The 22,058-nt window shown below is 39.0% G+C and overlaps 2 protein-coding genes across 2 annotated transcripts in view; both read left to right on the forward strand.

Annotated features, from left to right (window-relative positions):
- The window catches only part of LOC146642386 (dedicator of cytokinesis protein 9-like), a 56,838-nt gene extending 45,715 nt beyond the window's left edge, over positions 1-11,123 (forward strand). The window contains exons 42-52 of the mRNA XM_085398344.1: positions 106-321; positions 422-479; positions 1,644-1,750; positions 1,899-2,021; positions 2,165-2,278; positions 5,869-6,015; positions 7,658-7,868; positions 8,248-8,438; positions 8,538-8,638; positions 8,811-8,949; positions 9,578-11,123. Of these exons, the coding sequence (XP_085254470.1) occupies positions 106-321; positions 422-479; positions 1,644-1,750; positions 1,899-2,021; positions 2,165-2,278; positions 5,869-6,015; positions 7,658-7,868; positions 8,248-8,438; positions 8,538-8,638; positions 8,811-8,949; positions 9,578-9,712 (1,542 nt within the window). The 3' untranslated portion in view covers positions 9,713-11,123. The remainder of the gene's footprint in view (positions 1-105; positions 322-421; positions 480-1,643; positions 1,751-1,898; positions 2,022-2,164; positions 2,279-5,868; positions 6,016-7,657; positions 7,869-8,247; positions 8,439-8,537; positions 8,639-8,810; positions 8,950-9,577) is intronic.
- A 4,930-nt stretch (positions 11,124-16,053) lies between these two features.
- Positions 16,054-21,809, forward strand: slc15a1b (solute carrier family 15 member 1b). Its single transcript, XM_085399670.1, has 19 exons — positions 16,054-16,142; positions 16,243-16,342; positions 16,875-16,965; positions 17,051-17,134; positions 17,416-17,498; positions 17,603-17,689; positions 17,767-17,856; positions 18,152-18,196; positions 18,321-18,353; positions 18,594-18,679; positions 19,301-19,382; positions 19,474-19,590; positions 19,685-19,822; positions 20,138-20,184; positions 20,372-20,473; positions 20,567-20,678; positions 20,767-20,904; positions 21,047-21,154; positions 21,394-21,809. Exons 1-19 carry the CDS (start codon positions 16,069-16,071, stop codon positions 21,643-21,645), a joined length of 1,869 nt encoding a protein of 622 aa, XP_085255796.1. The 5' UTR covers positions 16,054-16,068; the 3' UTR covers positions 21,646-21,809.
- The last annotated feature ends 249 nt before the right edge of the window (positions 21,810-22,058 follow it).

Raw genomic sequence — 22,058 nt, forward strand, 5'->3', positions numbered from 1 at the left:
TAGATACATTTCAGCCTTTCTCCTGTTTTGGGGCAAACACATTTCAGTACCCGCTTCTTGCTTTATGTAATCCTGAACATTCACTTTGTTGTTGTGCTTGGGCAGCACACGGCGTTTCCTTCAGATGTGAAGGACCTAACAAAACGCATCAGGACAGTGTTGATGGCCACAGAGCAAATGAAAGAGCACGAAAATGACCCGGAAATGCTGGTAGATCTCCAATACAGCTTAGCCAAGTCCTACACCAGCACCCCTGAGCTCCGTAAAACCTGGTTGGACAGTATGGCTCGCATCCACAACAAAAATGGGGATCTTTCAGAGGTATTTTACGTCACATTGAATACCTTGACTTTTTTTCTGCAGTAAGGCATTGTTGTGTTAGCCTCTGACTCGTGACTGTGTCTGTGCTTTTCACCTGCAGGCAGCTATGTGTTACGTGCATGTTGCCGCTCTGGTGGCTGAGTATCTCTGGAGGAAAGGTAAGTTGAGGATATAATGTAAGGTCTCCTGGCAGTTAACTATTTGAACTCCAACATGTTTTTATGATCCTCATTTACAGAAGCCATAAAATGAATCTCTGATAAACATTACAGCAGTAGAGGAACATTATCCTGGAGAGATTGATTGATAAACTCAATAAAGCCTATCAACTCTCTTGTTGTTTTCAGATGAAAGATTTATGGAACGTGATAAAAAGCTATATGTCAGAGCTGGGGATGTCTGCAATCGAAATTGTAAATTGTATACACTGCAAATTCCTCCAACTCTAAAACCATCAATAATTGTAAAAAATAAACAGTGTGAGTCATATTCCTTCATCGTTATCCTTCAAGTTTATGGTCCTGTGCCGTGTTTTTGCTGCCCTCTTCTTGACAGAGAACTCAGATGTTGTTCCTGGGAAGTGCTTTAGTTACCACTGGGACTACTGTTGCCTTCACCCTTCACGTCTCTCTCTCTCTTACTACACACACAAAAGTGGAAGAAACGTGGCTGATAATTAGTGAGTGTCACAACCAGGATGAAAGAACAAACAAAGGTCCACGAGTACATCAGGAATTTATCTGCAACTGATAGTGTGCTTAGTGAATACCTCGGGCAGCAGAAGCCCAACAAAGAAGAGCAGGAAGGAGAGAGGAACCATCAGGGAAGGGCAGGCCCCTGCATGGCATGTACCACTGGCTGATACTAACAAATCCTACCAAATCCTAAAAGCTGGACTGAAAGACAACACAGAGTGTTGACAACAAATCATGGCAGCACGGGAACAAGCTCTGAGCACAAGATTCATAGAGGCCCGGCCTATTACACCAGGCAAGACCCCAGGCGCAGGCTGTGCAAAGATGCCCCTGAGACAGTCTAGCACATAACAGCATGTTAAATCTCTAAAATCCTGTAAGTTGTGGGGTCTCCATGGATCAGACTTGTTTGTCCAGCACATCCCACAAGATCCGCTTGGACTGAGATCTTGCCAACCTCAAACCATTCCTGAACTATTTTTGCATCATGGCAGGGCACATTATCCATGGCCATAGCCAACCGGGAATATAATTTCTATGACAGGGTTGACATGTCAGTGGTGATAGTTTTATGCTTGATCAGTGTATGGTTCTACTGGACCTCTCTGTGTACCTTTTTTATGCCAGGCATGTTCAGGCAGGGCTGCTCAGCTTTCCGTGTCATCACTCCGAACATTGACGAGGAAGCAGCCATGATGGAGGATGTTGGGATGCAGGATGTTCACTTCAGTGAGGTCAGACTTTGTTTCGATCTTTTCTGAATGTCAGCCTATAGAATGTCCTTTTAAAATTAGTCATTGGCTTCAGGAATATTTTTTGGCAGTAACATTAGTCCCACTTCTCAGTGTCTTTTCTAAAGATAAGATAATTGTTTGTGTTCAGGAGGTGCTGATGGAGCTTTTGGAGGAGTGTGCTGATGGCCTCTGGAAGGCAGAGCGTTATGAGCTCATTGCTGATGTCTATAGGCTCATCATTCCCATTTATGAACAGCGCAGAGACTTTGAGGTGAGCTGCACACTGAGCACAAGTTATAGACAAAGTGTGAATTGTTCTGTTCTGTTTATATAATGCCAATTCACAACAACAGTTTGTAAATAAAAACATCTGCGTGACAGTTATTGCAATTTGTTTTTGAATTTGTCAAACAGAAACTGGCACACCTGTATGATACACTCCACCGTGCGTATACTAAAGTGATGGAAGTAATGCATTCTGGCAAGAGACTGCTTGGCACATACTTCAGAGTGGCCTTTTTTGGACAGGTAAGTTTACAAAATAAAAAGTAAATAAATATGATAATAATTAAAATTTTCAGTTCAGCTTAAATTTGACTCAGTCCACAGTTTTCATAAAAGCATGGTGTTTATCTTATTGTTTTTTGCAGTACAGTACCACATACACACATACACTCTCTGATACAGCTGAACCTTTGAATCTAAGTGGAACGCTACTATTTTTTAAATTGAGATTTCTCTTCTTTTCCCTTTCCTTTTAAGGCTGCGGTAAGTGAATAGAGGAGTCCTCCTCTATGTCAGTGCCTTTTTACGTTGTTTAAGGGCTAATGAGTATTTGTAAAATTACTATCAAGTATCTGTAGATTTTTAAGCTTTTGTTGCTTCATGATTTTTTTTGACCAGTAGTGGATAAAACATGGTTACTTAGTCACAAAACAATAGCTGTTGTGTGACTTTTATATCATTTTATCTCTTTTCTGTTTCATTTGCAAATCCAGAAACTCATCCTTTTTTCAGTCATATGTGATCCCATTGTGATTTTTCCCCTGAAAGTTTCTTTTGATTAATTGATGAAGCCTTTCCAACTATTACTTTTATACAAATAAACCACAGTGTAACTGTTACGCATGTATGAATATATTAAATTAAATAGATTGTATCTGTTTGACTCGGTAGTGATCAGCTAATGTTTGCTGTGTTTGATAACTTTCTGTATATAATGACAATCACTTAAAGTGGACCTATTGCTCATATGTATATATGTATATATATATGGGCGGTTAATCCTTCAAGCTCCGGTCCTCTACCAGAGGCCTGGGAGCTTGAGGGTCCTGCACAGTATCTTAGCTGTTCCCAGGACTGCGCTCTTCTGGACAGAGATCTCCGATGTTGTTCCCGGGCTCTGCTGGAGCCACTCGCCTAGCTTGGGAGTCACTGCACCTAGTGCTCCGATTACCACGGGGACCACCGTTACCTTCACCCTCCACATCTTCTCGAGCTCTTCTCTGAGCCCTTGGTATTTCTCAAGCTTCTCGTGTTCCTTCTTCCTGATATTGCTGTCATTCGGAACCGCTACATCGATCACTACGGCCGTCTTCTTCTGTTTGTCTACCACCACTATGTCCGGTTGGTTAGCCACCACCATTATGTCCGTCTGTATCTGGAAGTCCCACAGGATCTTAGCTCGGTCATTCTCCACCACCCTTGGGGGCATCTCCCATTTTGACCTCGGGACTTCCAGGTTATACTCGGAACGTCATAACCAAGTGGCCGATATAGTGTACAGGAACATCTGTGCCATGTATGCCTTGCCTGCTAGCACCCTGCTGTTATGTGCTGGATTGTCTCTGGGGCATCTTTACACAGCCTGCACCTGGGGTCTTGCCTGGTGTGATAGACCCCAGCTTCTATGGATCTTGTGCTCAGTGCTTGTTCCTATGCTGCCATGATTAGTGCCTCTGTGCTGTCTTTCAGTCCAGCTTTGTCCAGCCACTGGTAGGATTTCTGGGTATCAGCCACCTCCTCTATCTGCCAGTGGTACATACTGTGCAGGGGCCTGTCCTTCCATGATGGTTGTATGTAGGGCTGCTCAATTAATCGAATTTTAATCACGATTACGATCTGGGCTTTCAACGATCATTAAAAATGACTGAGCCGATTATTAGCCCCTCCCTCATGCTTTACTCTCGCGCTGCTCCATGTGGCAAATCAAGCGCACTGCTCTGCATTTCGAACACGCGTCACAACAATTAAGAGGACCCGAGGGAAACTCGGAAAGCTAAGCAGAAGTTATTTGGAGAGGAGTGGACTGCCGTTGGTTGAAAAGAGAGGTAAAAAAAACTTCAGTGGTGTGGAAACATTATGGGTTCGCGGAGTCAGACGTGGATCAAGTAGACACAGTGTGTAAACTTTGCTATGGTGTCGTAGCTGCACCACAGAGCAACACTGCAAAGTTCACATTTTTCATTTATTTCTTATATTGCAAACATTTGCACTGTTATCAGTATTTGCACACTATTTTATATTATTTTTTAAAGTCATTATTCAATACATTGTTATTGTTAAACCTTTAAAGCCGGTCAGAGCAGCATGCTCGTTTTGTGTAACTATTTTTAAATCCCTGTAGAACCTGAACGCTAAGCTAGCACAATAAATTTTTTTCCATATGAAACCAGAGGAGTTGTACTTACTTCTTATGCCATCAGCTTGTCCTCGGTCACGGTTTCCTTCCACATATAGCTTTGCAAAAATTGCATAAAAAGAGCTTGCAGGAACAAAAACATAATATTCCAGAAACACGCTTTGCCGATCCGATCAGCTGTTCTTAACACTTCCCACATTGAAAAAGACGTCAACGTGAACTATCGCAAGTGACGTCGTTTTTGCGGAAAATGTAGTTTTTTACTTGTAGGCCTTAGAACTCGAATTGCACTGCTGGAAATAGTTTATTTTGATGCACATGCACATTCTTTGCAAATTTGCATCATAGGATTGTTTTTTTGTTTTTCCTGCAGTATATAAAAATTGCTGTATCTCCAAAAATAAAACTATGAAGACACTCAAAATAAATTTCCTGTTGTTGTAAACTATTTTTTGCAACTTTTTTGTATTTAAAGTTTTGAGGGATAAACCTCTTAAATTTCTCCAAGTAGAAATATATGTAAAAACAAAAACGATTTTCAATTTTTTTGTAGTTTATTGCACTTTTTTGCAATTAATGTAGTTACTATGGACTTAATGCATACAAATTTTTAAAATATGGGCTATAACAGTTGTATTGATGTATAGCAACTTGAAATGCTCCCACAAATGGCACTACAGCATGTAAAAAAAATAATATAAGCTCTGGCGGACGAAATAAATATCGTCAAATAATCGTGATCTCAATTTCAGTGAAAATAATCGTGATTATCATTTTTGCCATAATCGAGCAGCCCTAGTTGTATGTATGTATGTATGTATGTGTGTGTGTGTGTGTGTGTGTGTGTGTGTGTTTATGCCCGCCCCTCCCAGAGCCTGGTTCTGCTGGAGATTTCTTCCTGTTAAAAGGGAGTTTTTCCTTTCCACTGTCGCCAAAGTGCTTGCTCATAGGGGGTCATATGATTGTTGGGTTTTTCTCTGTATGTATTATTGTAGGATCTACCTTACAATACAAAGCGCCTTGAGGTGAATGTTGTTGTGATTTGGCGCTGTATAAATAAAACTGAATTGAATTGGTGTGGCTCAGGTGGTTGACAGGTCATCTACCAACTGGAAGCTTGGTGGATCAATCTCGGGCCTTGGTTACAATCCTGAGTTTCTCCGAATGTGTCCATTGGCACGTCATTTAGCATGACAATGCTAAACAGTGTTTATGTATACATAAAGGGCTGTATGAATGTTTGTGTCACTGGCTTTGAGTGCTCAATTTACGTATGTCATTATTAACACCTTTAAACAAATACAGACTGCTTCATACATCTTGTAATTGAAAGAATAAATCCACCATCAAGTCATACAATAAGGAGACAGTGCAATACTAACAATGTGGAGCTTGAAATGAGCACAATAGGTCCACTTTAGTGCACAGATATTTTCTTTAACCATCTTATTTCAGTTTTGATCTTTCCGTTTTGCAGGGGTTCTTTGAGGATGAGGATGGAAAAGAATACATCTACAAGGAGCCAAAGTTCACTCCACTGTCTGAAATTTCCCAGAGGCTCCTGAAGCTATACTCTGACAAATTTGGCCAAGAAAATGTCAAGATTATTCAGGACTCTGGCAAGGTGTGATCACATTCTTGTATGTTTGGATGACAGTATGATAGACCTTAGTAACTGTGCAATAATCTTGAGAAAACGTTATTGTAGGTTTGACGTACACATTGCATTCAGAGAATTCACAATGAATCCGGTTGTTCAGTCTGACGTCACTAGCCGTGTCTGGACCTAAACTCCGCTGCAGGTCCATATATCAAACGATCACTGTGGCATTACTGAGAGTTGAAAAACTGTCTAAAGTCTTTCATCTGTAATAAAATGATCAGCGTTCTGCTCTACCAGGTGTAACAATTGAGTTAAATATCCAGGCATCCATGAAAACGGAATTTATGACATTTAACGGAGTTAGAAGTTAGCAGGGAGTTAGCTTGCTAGCTTCTATCTAAATACAATATAGCATGTCCTGACTGCGGGGTTTGGGAAACAAATTAAAACGTACAGCTCTGTTATCACTTCCAGCATAAATGAAGACAGAAAACTAAAAAGCAGTGACGTTTGTAGGGTTACTGAAGTTGGGCTAGCTGGTATATAATGATGTGCTACGTGACCGCTAGCGACACAGCTATGTTAGCATAATATAAACAAGCTAACCTTTTTTCCACTCGATAAAAGTTAACGTGAGTGTTCTCGGTGGTCACGAACAAATGTAATCGCATGGCAGGATGCTATAAAAGGACCAAACTTCAGCCAGGAGAACAACTGAGATAATCCATCCATAATACGAGGTTAGTCATTCGTATACTGCTGCATGGGCTGGGCTGTAGTTACATCCTAAGGTGTTAAAAACTGAGCTTAAATAAATGATTAGCGGTAATAAAAGCCGAGGGAGGTCAACAGTGATCACTGACTGTTTTAGGAGCTTTTTGAGATCAAATAGAAGAAAATACATAACATTAAACATGTTAACAACACAAAAGCCATATTAAACGCAGACTACTTTAGACCCGGAAGTAGGATTCGTTGCGTCATCACTGAACAACCGGATATATGAAGTCTTTTAAATGTGTTTTTGAATTTTTGGCTTCACATAGGAGACAAACCTCGTTCTCCTGCATGAATACATTTTCACCTATTCATCCACTACAATGTACTTTGTTGCTGTTTATGCTATATCTCCTGGTAACCTAAGCCCCAAAGGCAACCCCCCCTCCCCTCTCCACCACTGTGAATGTTTGTATTGAAAGCCCATAACTATGACAACTGTTGATGAGCCTCAATCTGATTTTGGGTCACATACCACATGCTGAGGGTTACTTTTGAAGTGCTGAAATGACTAGACCCATCTTGCTTAAGAATTATATGAATTCTAAAAAAAATCTCAATTTTTTAAAGTTAACCTTTTGATTTATTTTCAGCTTGCACTAACTTGACTTGTGAATGTTATTTTTTTTGCCAGTATAACCTGTAACCTCAAAAAAAAAATGAAGTTGTGTAGCTGCCAATACCTTTGTTAAAATGTTAACATGAGAGCATACAAAGCCAGTTGGGAAGAAATCAAATTTAATATATACCTTTTATATGTCAACTGCTATTGGGAAATACCGTTACTGGTTGGTTAACACACTAATTTATTTTCATGTAAGCTTATATAAATATTATGGATTGAACACAAATAAAATATGTTGAAAAACTTCTTCTGCATCCACAGGTGAATCCGAAAGATCTGGACTCAAAGTACGCCTATATCCAGGTAACTCACGTCACGCCCTACCTCGACGAAAAGGAGCTGGAGGACAGGAGGACAGACTTTGAGAAGAGTCACAACATCTGGCGCTTTGTGTTTGAAACACCGTTCACAATGTCAGGCAAAAAGCAGGGCGGGGTGGAAGAGCAATGTAAACGGCGGACTGTTCTCACCAGTATGTCATACAATCATGGAAACTATTTGTAAATGTAGAGTAGATTAACCAAAGTTTAATTATATCTTCCTGATTGTCAGCTGTTATTGTTGATTACAATTGCCTGTGTCTCACTTTAGTGCAAATCACTTAAAAAATTATGTAGATGAATTTAGTTCTGTTTCATTAGTGTACCAGTAAGTTCAGCTCTTACGGTGCCTTATTAATAATTATGCTAACCGATTTGGCTATAGTGGAGACTCCGCTGTGGCCATTTACAGTGTTTAGTATCCTGGTTATCAGCATTACTGTGGAATCTACTGTTTCTGTGTTCAAAGGACATTTTTATGTTGCTGCTAACAACAGATATTTTTTCTCTTCCAATCCTGTGTTCACTCAGCCACCCACTGTTTCCCATACGTAAAGAAGCGTATAGCAGTCATGTACCAACACCAAACCGACCTGAGCCCCATAGAAGTGGCCATAGATGAGATGAGTGCCAAGGTGAATGAGTTGCGACAGCTGTGCTCGGCCTCTGAAGTGGACATGATACGCCTGCAGCTCAAGCTCCAAGGCAGCATCAGTGTTCAGGTAGAGTCAAAATCACAAGGTTATAATCATTTTTACTTTATCAATAATTATTTTATTCCTTTAATCTAGAATTAACAGTCTTTGATTTTGATTTTCCAGGTAAATGCTGGTCCTCTTGCTTATGCCAGAGCCTTCCTAGACAGCAGCAGTGCCAAGAAATATCCAGACAACAAAGTCAAACAGCTCAAAGAGGTCTTTAGGTACTGACAGAAAACCTTCTTCCCACACACTATAACATACCCAATATTACTATGATTACATTGTGCCTTAGTGAGCTTGGCTACAGAGGTTGGATGCTTGTCTTTCTGTATTGCATATTACTATTTTGCGCTTGTTGCTTTGCTTTGAGTTTTTTCATGCCTCTCTTTTCAGGAAGTTTGTGGACGCCTGCGGTCAAGCGCTTAGCGTTAATGAGCGGCTGATTAAAGAAGACCAGCAAGAGTATCATGATGAGATGAAGGCCAACTACAGGAATCTGACGAGGGAGCTGTCGAACATCATGCACGAACAGGTGGAAACACTGAAGAATGATGAATGATCACAGCATGTGATGGCTCTGAGATGTGATGGCTCATAAATACTAAATATTTTATTTATAAAGTTTTGTTCCGTGTGAAGAATCAAGTTGCACCTGGTCTGTCAGATTTTATTTGTATTCACATCTGCATGCTTCATCTACACTTATCTACACATATATTTTGTTATGAGGGTGTTTGTCAATGTGTAATTTTATATTTAATTGCATGACAAAAAGTGCTGTCCTGTGCTGCAGTTCTTTTACTCTAACCTTTACTAACCATGTTTCCTATCTCCTTTATTTATGCTGTCATGAGCAGCTTGGATGGTAATAATGATTGTGTCATTGAATAAAGTAACTATTTACACTGTAAAAGATTTATAGACAGCAACTGACTAACAGCTTCATGGACATAGTATCTACATCCAAATCTGCCTTCCAAAAGATGAAATGTAATGCCCTCTTGAATCAGCTTCATGTGTAGCCTCTTATTTATGATTGTCCACGGATTAAGGAAAATTTTAAAAGACCATTCCTCACTAATTCCACCCCCCACCCCCTTTTAAACATAAAACAAACCAAACAGTATATTTTAAGCTTTCTAACAGTCCATTTCTTCCAGATAAACCCAGTGGACGATGGTCCAAGGAGCAATCTGTCTGCTTCTATGGGCATCTTCAACACCATCACTGGCACACCAACCAGTGCCAACCTACAGTACATGGCTCGACCACCATATTCTGACAGAGATGTTTGACATCAAAATTGCTGCTCCATCACTACTAATGACTGTTCAAACTACCTGAAGGATCAGCTGAAAACCTTCAAAGAATGTAACACTACCTAAAAACATAATTTGTTGCCGTTTTTTCTCCTATTTTATCTGATTTCAAAATTTTCCAGGTCATAACCTGAAAAATCAATTCAATGTTATTCTGTTTTATTTATATAGCGCCAAATCACTACAAGGTGCTTTATATTGTAAAGCAGAGACCATAAAATAATACAGAGGAAAAACCCAACCCCACTGAGCAAACAGTGGGAAGGAAAAACCTCTGACAAAACCAAGCTCAGGGAGGGGCACCCACCTGCCGCAACCAGTAAAGTGAAGTCACGTGTGCCCCCCATTATTCTTGTTTCCTATGGAGACTCCATTAAATACAGATGGTTTTCAAACCTTTACAACAATTGTAATATCATCATCTGTCTACATTTTCATGTGTTGTTTATTATTTTCTGTGTTCTAAGAGGGTTAAACCACATGTAACTTAACAAGCATGTATTAGTACTTCAGTTTACAACATGGTCTTATCTTGTTCTTCTGTCCAGAGCCCAACCCAAAGGATACTATCATGGGGTTAAAACTACAGACAAGGAAGTTAAGTGTTTTTGCATTTGACTACTTGATCTGTTTTTAACTCTGGGGATCTCATTCACATAGTGTGTTTGTAAAAGAGTGTTTAAGACAGTGAGACATCAGTGCCGCTGTAACCATTCATACATTCCTATGGTGCACAGTATTCTTTCTTCATTTTCCCCCATGTCTAGCTACAGCAGGAGCTTTTTTTGTAAAGTGCAGAAGCATCAGAGTTTATCTTTGATCTTTTCAAAGAATTATTCACTCTATTTTAGGCCATTGGGCATTTATAGAAACTATTTATAAAGCCAGATGAACCAAAATGTTTTAACCTATTTTCTGTAACAACATTATGTGCAATATTTTTTTTTTACAGTTACCAAGTCTATCCCCTCTTGCCAAAGACATGAGAGAAAAAGACAATGCAATGCAAGCCAAGAGTGTAACAATTTGTAAGCTACCCCTTTGTTTCTTTGTCATGACGCTTTTTATTATCTGTGAATTCAAATTTAAGAAGAAACACAAGACTTTTACTAGATTATGATTCATCCATTCATTCATATGTTTAAGACAAATAAATAAAACATGTAATAATAATAATAATAATGCCTACTTCCTTGCTTTGCCTTTAATTTTTTTTTTTTATTGTATGAAAAACAGATCAGTGCTGAAATACCACACTCCTGTATCTGCAGCATATCAAATTTCATCAAAGTTTACAGCTGTTAAGAAAATAATTACCTAAATAATTCCATCTGTATCTGATGTGAGCATGACTTAGCACCAGTGTTGCTGGAACTCTTTTGCTGTCTGATTGCAAAGGTCACATCTGAGATATTTGCCAACAAGATGTTAAGGCTGTCACAACTTGTGATTTGTCCTATCATGACTATTACTGAATAAAGAAGCAAAAAATGCAACAATGGTTCAACTTTATTCTAGACACAAAGATATATATGTATATATATGTGTGTATATATTAGGGGTGCAACGATACACAAAATTCACGGTTCGGTTCGGTTCGGTTCGATACTTTGGTGTCACGGTTCGATATTTTTTCGATAAAAAAAATGTTCATGCCTTTTTAATTTGTCATTTATTAAAATTATAAATATCAGGGCTCGCAAAATTTCAAAATTCCTGGTAGCCCTTCGGGCAGGGACTCTTCAGTTTTTTGTAGCCCAAAATAAGTTTAAGTAGCCCGAATAAAAAAGAGAGCAATTTTTTGATTGATGTTTTGTTTCCCGTTTTGTTTCCTCTACAATATTATACATTAAAGTATAATATTGTAACAGAAACAAAACATTAATCAAAAAATTGTTGAAAAACAGATTATAACATTGTATAAAAATTACAATCATCAACTCAAATACTTGGGTCTAATTGAACAGAAATTTCTATGAACTTGTAAGAACTGTGTAGGACATGAATCAGTCCAAGATCGAGGCCGTTTGCTTTTTGAAGTTTGCAAAGACTGCTAAATTTTTGCCAGTGGTAGTTCACTCTTTGCAACATAGTACGCTGTTTTGAACTGATTTTCAGGTTTATTTTTATCAGTTGCAAGGAGAGCTTAACTTCTGTCTCGCTAGCTTGCCCTGCGCTCAGTGAATCTGCGTTCGACTACTCCGCCTAGGCTGCACTGTCGAGCACAGATCCACTGAGCGCTCAACACAGACAGCATCGTCAGAAGGAAAGTTGATAAAATAAATTAAAAATTTTGTATTGTTCGATACATATGCGTACCGAACCGATATATATATATATATATATATATATGTATGTATGTATGTGTGTATATATATATATATATGTATGTATGTGTGTGTATATATATATATATATATATATATATATATATATATATATATATATATATATATATATATATATATATATTATAGCGGTGTTGCCATCCTTGTGTTTAGAATAAAGTTTCTTTATTCAGTGTTGCTTCCCAGACCCACCCCTATACTTCTATCTTGGGGACGTAACATCGCTCTACTACTGTAGAGAAACTACTGTTTTTCTACTCCGTTGTATTTTGGCTAGATAAGAAAACACTATATATTAACCATATTTGTGAAATTATTTTGTTACAGCAGTGGAAGTAAGTGTTGTAGTATGGTACTAATAAAATATAATTGAATTTCATAGGGTCATTACTTACACAATGAAACTGACACTTCTTATTTTCATGCCTTCACCCTTTAAATTTTCTTCCAGGTTTTTCAGTGTGAAAGTGAATGGAGGCCTGTGCTGCCGTTGGTGGCACGCTCATTGAAGAGTTCATAGTGAATTTAGGATGCGACTCTGGTAAAATCCACACTGCCCTGTAAAAGGCCAACTAATCCTACCTGTAATCACTATTATCCCCCATCCCCTCAACAACACTACCACCACACCAAAAAAAAAAAGCCCCCCACAAAAACAACCTCTCATTTGTTTGCTGAACAAACTCCTCATGGTGTCATTCAGAGATTTGGGCAGCTGAGCATCATGTGTCTGCTGTGAGTCCTGCTAATGTTTCATGCTGTGTGTGATTGCTTTAATGAAGTGCAGGAATTCATACTTCTATAGGCTTTGTCCTTTCTATATGCTTTTTGTTGTTTTTACTTTTATACAGAAATGGTAACTTTGTGCTTCTAATTTATTGTTTAGCAGGTTTGTAATATAACAAAACGTGCTGTCCTGCAGTTTTAGCTAGCAGAATCATGGTCTGAATGCTTTGCTGTACCAAACATTTGCTTTGCCAAGAGGCGTGTTAATGACTCCTTATAGGGTCCACTTTTTAGTCCTTTTTATTACGTTTATTTTAGTGTTATTCTATTGTTCACATTAGTATATGTGGTTGAACAATACTGGAGCTGACAGGAGAAGACAAAACTATCCAACTTTTGCATCTGTAATAAAGTGCACTGAAAAACAATGAGACACATGATGACAAAAATTGCTGTGTGCGAAGAGAGCGAAAGTGTCTGAGTTTTTGCCACAAAACATGCAGGATAATGAGGTTTAGAATCTCCAATCTTTCCACATGTAAGCTCTAGCACACCCGGCCCATCCATGTACTGAAGACCTGAGGTCACGCATCTCAATGGCAACCAAATACCTACCAGAAGGACGCTAGATACAAACCAGGGATCTGTGATTTCCCCCACAAAACAACATTAAAGCAAACTAGTTTAAAGAAATAGCAGGAAGTCAAGTGCCTAATGTAATGGCAGTAGAATCCAATCATTATTAAGATACTTCATCAGCCCAAAGAGAATTCACAGAATGAATAACATTCATGACAGTATCTTATTTATCTGATAATTTTACTGTTCTACACATACAAAGGTTAATTTATATCCCTGACCTATATGTAACTCTGTCTGTGAAGATGGATTTAAGAAATAAGTGTTTTCAGTTTTAAAATGACCTCATGTGGTTGGTTGCGGCTATAATAGACTGGTGACACAAGAGAACTCGGAGAGAAATAACAGTAAAACTAAATAGTTTGAGGGGATCACTGCCCATGGCTGCTATCCAAACAACCTACAGCTACTTATTGCTAAAGACAGTAAAGTGGAGAGTATGGCTAATATAGCCCAATAAGTGATTCCCTCAAACTGATCTTCTGTTTTAGTGTCGTTATTTTCCTTTGAGTTATTGATTCAGTCTCTAGTTAGCTAACATAAACTAATTTAAAGCTATGACCTGCAACTAACCCGGTGACGTAACGTGTAGGACTGCCACAGCAGTTTTTGGGCCTCCATCTTACTCTATCCTCTTGTACAGTACATCAAACCAAGCTACATGCCCTCTTCTACTGTATCTATTAACTTTCTCTTTGATTTTCTTCTTTTCCTCTTGGCAGCTTAGTCTGCAACATCCATCTCCTGATATACCACTATCTGTCCTCTGCAGCTCTTTCATTCATCTCCAAATCCTCCAAACCTAAGCTGTGCCTCTTATTCATTTCTAATCCTGTCCATCCCAGGAAAAAGGAGTCTTCAAAGAGTCTACCTGTTGCAGATTGAAACCTTTCAACTGTATTTCCTCTCTAGGTGGCAAACACCATCACCAGTTTAGAAATCGTGATGAAAACCTGTACACATTATCAATCAGACATTGACAGGTTGTCTTTGGTCTGCAAAAATGTGTAGCTGGGTGAATGCCTGGACGACGCTTTCCCAGCAGGTCACTGCATCATAATGACACAATCGCTTGTTATTTGCTCCACCTGTATTCACTTTACCTGCCTGTTTTAATGTTGTGGTTGATTGATGTGAAGCTAAACAGGGCTAATGAGGTTTTACGAGAATGCAATGCCCGAATGTGCAGTTTCTAAGAACTAGTAGTGATAATGGAACCTGAAAGCAAAAAGGAAAAACACTGTACAGTATTGTCCCTGTTATCAGCTGTTCTAACCGTGCGTCTTATTGCACCTGAGTTCTTTGAGTCATCAGATAATTAGGGGTTGACACAGTCACTTGTGATAACAATGATGCTGAGAAGGGCAAATTGGGAGATGGTACTTGGTTTCACAGTCTAGCATCAGTGGGCGTCGCAGAATCGTTGATAGGAGGTTACATAAGGACCTGGTCATGTTGACTTAGTCTTAGTGTCGAGGATCTAGACAGGAGTCACTAGTCTCTCTCTGTCTTTTGTTCAAAGATTCAGTCAGAGAATTTGGGACCTAAGGTCGACACAGAGCACAGCAGCCATGGCAGGTGAGTCTCAATCTGGAGTATAGAGCTATGTGAGCGGGATTTCTTTATTTTTTTTTTAAGAAATATTTCCTGACACACACAGATTATTCGGTTTCTACTTTGTTTCCATAAGTATATAAGTTATATGGGACTTATGTTAACTTCTTTCTGCAGTTGAAAAGATAAAGAAGCCCAAGAAAAGAAGTGTAAGTTCAAGTTGCACCGCAGTTCATCTTTTGTACTGACAATACACAGTGCTTTGATCTTGCAATATCCGTGAAGATTAAACGCTGCAGACCTTCTCCTTTCCCCTTTAACAGGCCACAATCTTCGGCTACCCACTGAGCATCTTTTTCATCGTAGTTAATGAGTTCTGTGAGCGATTTTCCTATTATGGGATGCGAGGTAAGTGGCTTCATTGGGTTCTGATGTTATTTTTCTTCACCTGAAAGTTGATTTAATCAAGTATTTACTGTATGCTGTTTAAGGATGTTTTTATGCTACTGTGCATGTATAACTTTCCACTAGATTTTTGACACTTATAGTTACTTTATTTTTTTTTTTTTTTACTTAATGAATTTTTTAGAATATAGAGTAAGCTTCAACTCAATAAACTTTTTCCTTTGTGCCCCCCTGCCTTCCTCTCTTCTTGCTGTCTGCAGCCGTGCTGGTGTTGTACTTCAAGTACTTCCTTAAGTGGGATGAAGACTTTGCCACCACCATCTACCACACATTTGTGGCTCTTTGCTACCTAACGCCCATCCTGGGAGCTATTGTGGCAGACTCATGGCTCGGGAAGTTCAAGTGAGCTTCTCAATAAAATCAAATCAATACATGAAAAGACACCAACCTATAATTTGCTTGTATTCAGTTTCAGTATTTGCATGAAGACTCAGTTTAAATGGTTAAAGTGTTTAACCTTGGAGTTTTGATCCTTGTCTATCTTACCTTTATCTGTACATGCTGTACATCTGCTCAGTGCCTCACACATCCCTTGTCCTCTTTCCTCTGTGTAGGACGATTGTCTACCTGTCCATTGTTTATACAGTGGGACAGGTCGTCATGGCTATAAGTGCTATCCAGGACATCACAGATACTAACAAGGATGGCACCCCTGACAACATGACCTTACACGTGTGAGCTAAACACACCCAGAGTTGACTGGCATAATAGAAATGCACTGGATCCACACTGTCAGACAAATGAACATCTGTCTGTACTTTGTTTTGCCCCCAGAGCTTTGTCCATGCTGGGTCTCTTCCTTATTGCCTTGGGAACAGGAGGCATCAAACCCTGTGTGGCTGCTTTTGGAGGGGACCAGTTTGAAGATCATCAGGTCAGACGGTGCTCAAGCATATGTGTTACTGCAGAGAGTGGAACTCGCCAGAAACACCTCTTTTTTCAAAGAGTCCAAGAGTTTTACACATTCATTACAGACTGTATATAAAAGATGGACATAGCCACCTTGACGTGAATCTCAGTCTCGACATCTGTGACCATATATGTTATTATAAAACAACACGACAACCAAAACCACACACAAATTAATGCAGCAACAAAGAGATGTACTTTTACATGTAATTATACACACACCAAATATATACATGACAACATACACTGACTGCCCTTTGCACACAGCAGTTAAAGCTACACAGTTATCAAAGTTATCAGCTGTACTCGGTCAGCACTTTGTTTATCTGTTTTTTTGTTCCTGCTAGCTTTTTATTAACTACTTGATCGCAAGCACAAGTGCCCCTGTAATTTTATTACACCCTTCAAGGCCAGGGACAAAGATTAATCCATAATGTTAATGACATGGCTAAATTATCTAAGGAAATAAGTGTGCAATATAATGCTGTGCCCCACAGGAGAAACAGAGAAGCACCTTTTTCTCCATCTTTTACCTGTCCATTAATGCTGGAAGTCTCATCTCCACTCTGATTACTCCCATTCTCAGAGGTAGAGCCACAACACTCAAACTGATCACAGAAAATAAAATATACCACTGGGTCACAAACTGATTTTTGTGTCCTTACATCTTCAGCTCAGACATGTGGTATTCACATCCAGCAAGAGTGCTATCCGCTGGCCTTCGGTGTCCCTGCTGCGCTCATGGTGGTAGCTCTGAGTAAGGATTTTATTATAAAAAATTCTTGTTTGCTGTAATAAGCAAATTAATGCTTCTTTTCGATGGCGTATCCTTCATTAAGTGTTGACAAATTGTAGCTAAGTAGTTGAGTGCTTGTTACAGAAATTCTAACCAAGCCGCTAAAAAAAACCTAGTAGTCACCATAAACTGTGTTTTCTAAGAAAGTTGCACCAAAAAGAGATAACTGGTGAAACAATATTGTCATTTATAATTTCCTGTTACTTTTGTAACTCCTGTATGTGTCGTGTGTGTGTTTGCAGTTGTGTTCATTGTTGGAAGTCCCATGTACATTAGGAACCCCCCGCAGGGCAACATCATTGTGAAAGTTTGCAAGTGCATCGGGGTAGGTGGTTCCAGTGTCTTTCTAGCTTAAAAGTGAATCCCATTTGAATCTCCTGCTGTACAGTTAGAGTAATTATTTTGCAATTGTCTTTCTGCTGTTTGTAGTTTGCCGTCAAAAACCGTTTCAGGCATCGTTCTTCTCAGTATCCCAAGAGAGACCACTGGATGGACTGGGCTGAGGAGAAATATGATGTAAGTGGAGCACAGGCACATGCAAATACAAACAGCATGGCCATAGATTTCTTATCATTTTCTTATTTTTGGCATAGAAACTCCTGATTGCTCAGGTGAAGATGGCATTGAAGGTGCTGTTCCTCTACATCCCTCTGCCTATGTTCTGGGCTCTCTTTGACCAGCAGGTATGTGTGCATACGTGAGACTATGAATAACTAGCACCTGAATCCAGTGTTAGGAACATACTGTCTTGAGTGAAAGAGTTACTTTTACCTTATAATATAGGTAAATCCCACATTTACCGTATTTTCCGAACTATAAGGCAGACTTAAAACCCTTTAATTTTCTCAAAAATCGACAGTGCGCCTTATGGTCTGAAAAATACGGTATATGGCCTTGAGATGGCTGTAAAACTGAAATGAAAGATTGAAGCAAAATCCGGTGACAGGAAAAAAAATGACAACTGTGTTTGTTTCACAGGGTTCAAGATGGACCTTCCAGGCGACCACAATGAACGGCAACTTTGCAAGTGTTATGTTTTAATGTTTTGATGCAAAAAAAACAGTTAAATACAGGTATAACACCTTGTGACCTCAAACCACAGAAATGGATGATATTAATGAGACTGTTTCTCTTCTTTTCCCAATAGGGAGCGATTACAATCCAGCCTGATCAGATGCAGGTGAGATACTGGGCTTGATTACATCTGACCTGATTAAATTAAGTATTTTTCATGCATGAAGAGCTGACAGCATTGGGAGAGTCTGGGATTGTCAACAAATCCCTGTCAGAATCAGCCAGTGGTTTAGATGATGGTGCTGGTTTAGCATAATGTCCTGAATGCATGATTGTGATATAAAGCGATGCTCAAAACCACACTGTGTGTGTGAACATGGCTTAAGCATCACTCTCTTCCCACCAGACTGTCAATCCTATCTTGATCCTGATTCTGGTGCCAGTCATGGACACTTTGATCTACCCTCTGATTGCCAAGTGCTTTAACTTCACGTGAGTGTTTTGTTCCGTCTTCATTTTGTTGAATCGATACCATTTTACATTCAAGAATGAAAACAAAATTCATATTTACTATCCATTAGTCATCTCATAATTTCTGTTAATGTATATTGTTATACTGTGTAAGAAAATAGTTGTTTGATGAATTAGCACAATTAATATTTTTTATTAATGTATATATTTTAGGGTCTTTATTTCTTTACAGTAACCTTTTAAATAATTGGTTCACATAGCAACTAATTAATGTACTACATCGTAGCTTGTTATCTTTATTTAATTATAATTTATTTTTTTGTAATAAAAGAAAACAAAGCAAACTAACAAAAACAACTAATGTTTAATTAGTTGCATAAACGGTCTGTAGAAGATTACATGACTGTAAACAAATCACATCACCAAATTATAAAATGTGTTCAAACTGTAGAAATCTTTAAATAAGCAATTACTTTAAGCCTTCAAAAAGACAAATAGAATAAAGTAAATGCCTCCTATAAAATGACATCCTGTAAACACTGTTCCATGTGGCTGAATATAGGATAGTGATATAAAGAGGATTTCAAGTGTGTGTGTGTGTGTGTGTGTGTGTGTGTGTGTGTGTGTGTGTGTGTTCTGCAGTCCTTTAAGGAGGATAACAGTGGGGATGTTCCTAGCTGCTCTCGCGTTTGTGGCTGCTGCCCTGCTCCAGATACAGATTGATGTGAGTGTAACACAAAAAAAAAACCCCAAGCACACTTTTGGCAACTTATTAAACATGCATCGTATGATGCAAAATTCCATTGTTCTTTTAGAAAACCCTGCCTGACTTCCCATCAAGTACTGAAAGCCAAGTGAAGTTCATCAACATGGTTAACAGGGATCTACAGATTCAAGCTGATAACAAAACGATTTCCTTGAAAGGTCTTGGGGTATACTAGCCAACACAAGAAACTATTCCCAGACACTTTGGTCAGATGCAAGTTTGAAAAATTTTCTGATATTGGCAATTGTTTTCTCCTACAGGCTAATGAGGATTATCTGACCTTTCATAACCAGTTTACACTGGTTCTGGAGTCTGGGCAACAAAATACCATCAATTTGGCTAATGGCACTCGGAATACCATTGCTATCATTCAGGGATCCAAGCTTGGGTTTGAAAAGGTAAAAACATGTAAAAACACCTGGCCAACTCTGAAGCAAAGCTGGGAAATTTTTACTGTAAAATTCTTAATATTGGGAGCATGAACTTGGCCTTTTTTCTCTCCAATCTCCTTGGTATAATTCCTAAAGATTTTTCAGATTAAAACTCTTGCAGCCTTTACTTAACATGTAGACTTTCAAGGTAAAAGCATGGAGGAATGAAGCATTTTGTTGATGGAAGAATAACATATTTGTAAAAACTTACATGTACGTTGAGACAGCTGAGATGAAAACGATACAGTGCATGTGAGATGCTAAAATATTCTTTTTCTCCAGTTCGATGACATGACTTCAAAGCCAGAAAAGGGTGAAAATGCTATAAGGCAAGTGTTTTGTTCTTTTTGTTTTTTTAAAGTTACTCATACATTTTACATTACTGCCGGAGGTTTCTTCCTGTTAAAACAGAGTTTTCATTCCCACTGTTTTATCGTGTATGATGAGTTAGGCCTTGGTATTAAATTCTTTTGTTTATAATTGGATCTTTTCTGTTTTTGAACTGTCCTTCCGCAGAGTTCTGAATGGTTTTGGCTCAGATTTGAATGTAACCGTGCGTGACAAGGTGTTCAACTTTACCAGCAACATGTCAGAATATCTCAGTGTTTCACATGGAAAGTAAGACTGAGTTCTCATTCATATGAAAGTTCTATATGGTTATACTATACTATACTATACTGTTTTGACTGGTGGTTTTCTTTAATATGGCAGAGCTGAGTTCATGATCAAGGATAATAGAGAAAGCTGCGTCTACACTCAGGAGCTGGGCTTTGGCAGCTCTTATACATTGATCATCCCATCCACTTTCACATTTGGAGAAATGGTAACATGTAAATCCACCCTGAGTCACATCATGGTTTCAGTGTTTGTTGGAAGCAGCTAAGACATGCATACCTCTCTGTATGCTCCAGTGCTCAGAGAACATCAAGGCAGTGATGGACATGAAGCCTAACTCTGTGCACATGGCCTGGCAGATCATTCAGTATTTCCTCATGACTACAGGAGAGGTCGTCTTCTCTGTGACAGGCCTCGAGTTCTCCTACTCACAGGTAGAGGGTGCTCTCCTTAACTTTTCTCATTTGATAATAAGGTCTGTGCCAGCTGCCTAGAGAATGCAACATGTAACCTGAGGACTGATGATGTCATTCTTGATGTTACTTATAATTTGGGATACTGCTTTTTGCTATCCAGGCACCCAGCAACATGAAGTCTGTGCTGCAGGCTGGCTGGCTGTTAACCGTTGCCGTAGGTAACATCATTGTGCTTATTGTTGCTGAGGCTGCAACGCTAAATGATCAGGTGAGTGGATGCATATGCATACTGTGCTCACTGACTTTGGGCAGGTTTATTTTAAGTGATATAAATGTCTGTAAGTTGCTGTACTTGCGTTTCATGGACAAGAACAACACAGGTTGAGTTCAATAAGGTACACCAGAAGTGCAGTGAAGAATTTCAGAACAACCTATGACTGGTGATGCAGTCTCTCACCCTTTATACCAAGCTCCAAATGAACACTTTTTTGTGTTTCTCTTCACCAGTGGGCCGAGTACATTCTCTTCGCCTCCTTGCTGGTGTTGGTGTGTATCATCTTTGCCATCATGGCCTATTTTTACACTTACACTGACCCAACCAAGATAGAGGCCCAGTTTGATGAAATGGAGCCTGAAGAGAAGGAGAAGAGGAAAAACTTCGACATGCCCAGGAAAGGCTCAGCTGAGAGCCACAAAGAGGACAGGAGGAGTTCTGATTCCAGCTCTGATGACGAGTGCACCAAACAGACAAAGATCTAAAGCAACTCCCTCACTATGGCTTTCCCCTTTCTTCTGCTGGATTTTGTCTTTCATGTCTCAGAGTGCCTGTGCCATTTTGGTCAATTTGTCAGAGAAATCAGCTCACAGTTGGACATGGACGTAGCAGCTAGAGTGACCCGAGTGAAATGGCACTGAATAGCACAGAAGCTGATTATCCACATATCAGCTCATATAATTAAAAACCATTCATAGGTTTGTCATCTATAGTTGAACTGTTGTAAATTTGACATGATTTCTTTTGCACTGAGCTTTATTATCTTCAACTAATTTTGTCTTTCATGTTTTTACACATGCATAATTACAAAGAAATCATCCCAATATTTGTATTTATTTCAAAGTGCAGTGATGTATGTATTGTAATATGCTGTTGGTATTTTATACATAAACGATAT

This window comes from Rhamphochromis longiceps, linkage group LG23 (genome assembly GCF_057381845.1).
Source record: "Rhamphochromis longiceps isolate RC_006_pf linkage group LG23, R_longiceps_female_GT1.1, whole genome shotgun sequence".
Classification (NCBI taxonomy): domain Eukaryota; kingdom Metazoa; phylum Chordata; class Actinopteri; order Cichliformes; family Cichlidae; genus Rhamphochromis; species Rhamphochromis longiceps.

What these genes read in the sequence shown, in the direction of transcription:
- slc15a1b (XM_085399670.1), top strand. Translation starts at nt 16,069, where the DNA reads ATGGCTATAAGTGCTATCCAGGACATCACAGATACTAACAAGGATGGC. An exon ending in GCCAAGTGCTTTAACTTCAC is followed by an intron (nt 18,680 to 19,300) that starts GTGAGTGTTTTG and finishes TGTGTTCTGCAG; the next exon opens with TCCTTTAAGGAGGATAACAG. An exon ending in CTTTCACATTTGGAGAAATG is followed by an intron (nt 20,679 to 20,766) that starts GTAACATGTAAA and finishes TGTATGCTCCAG; the next exon opens with TGCTCAGAGAACATCAAGGC.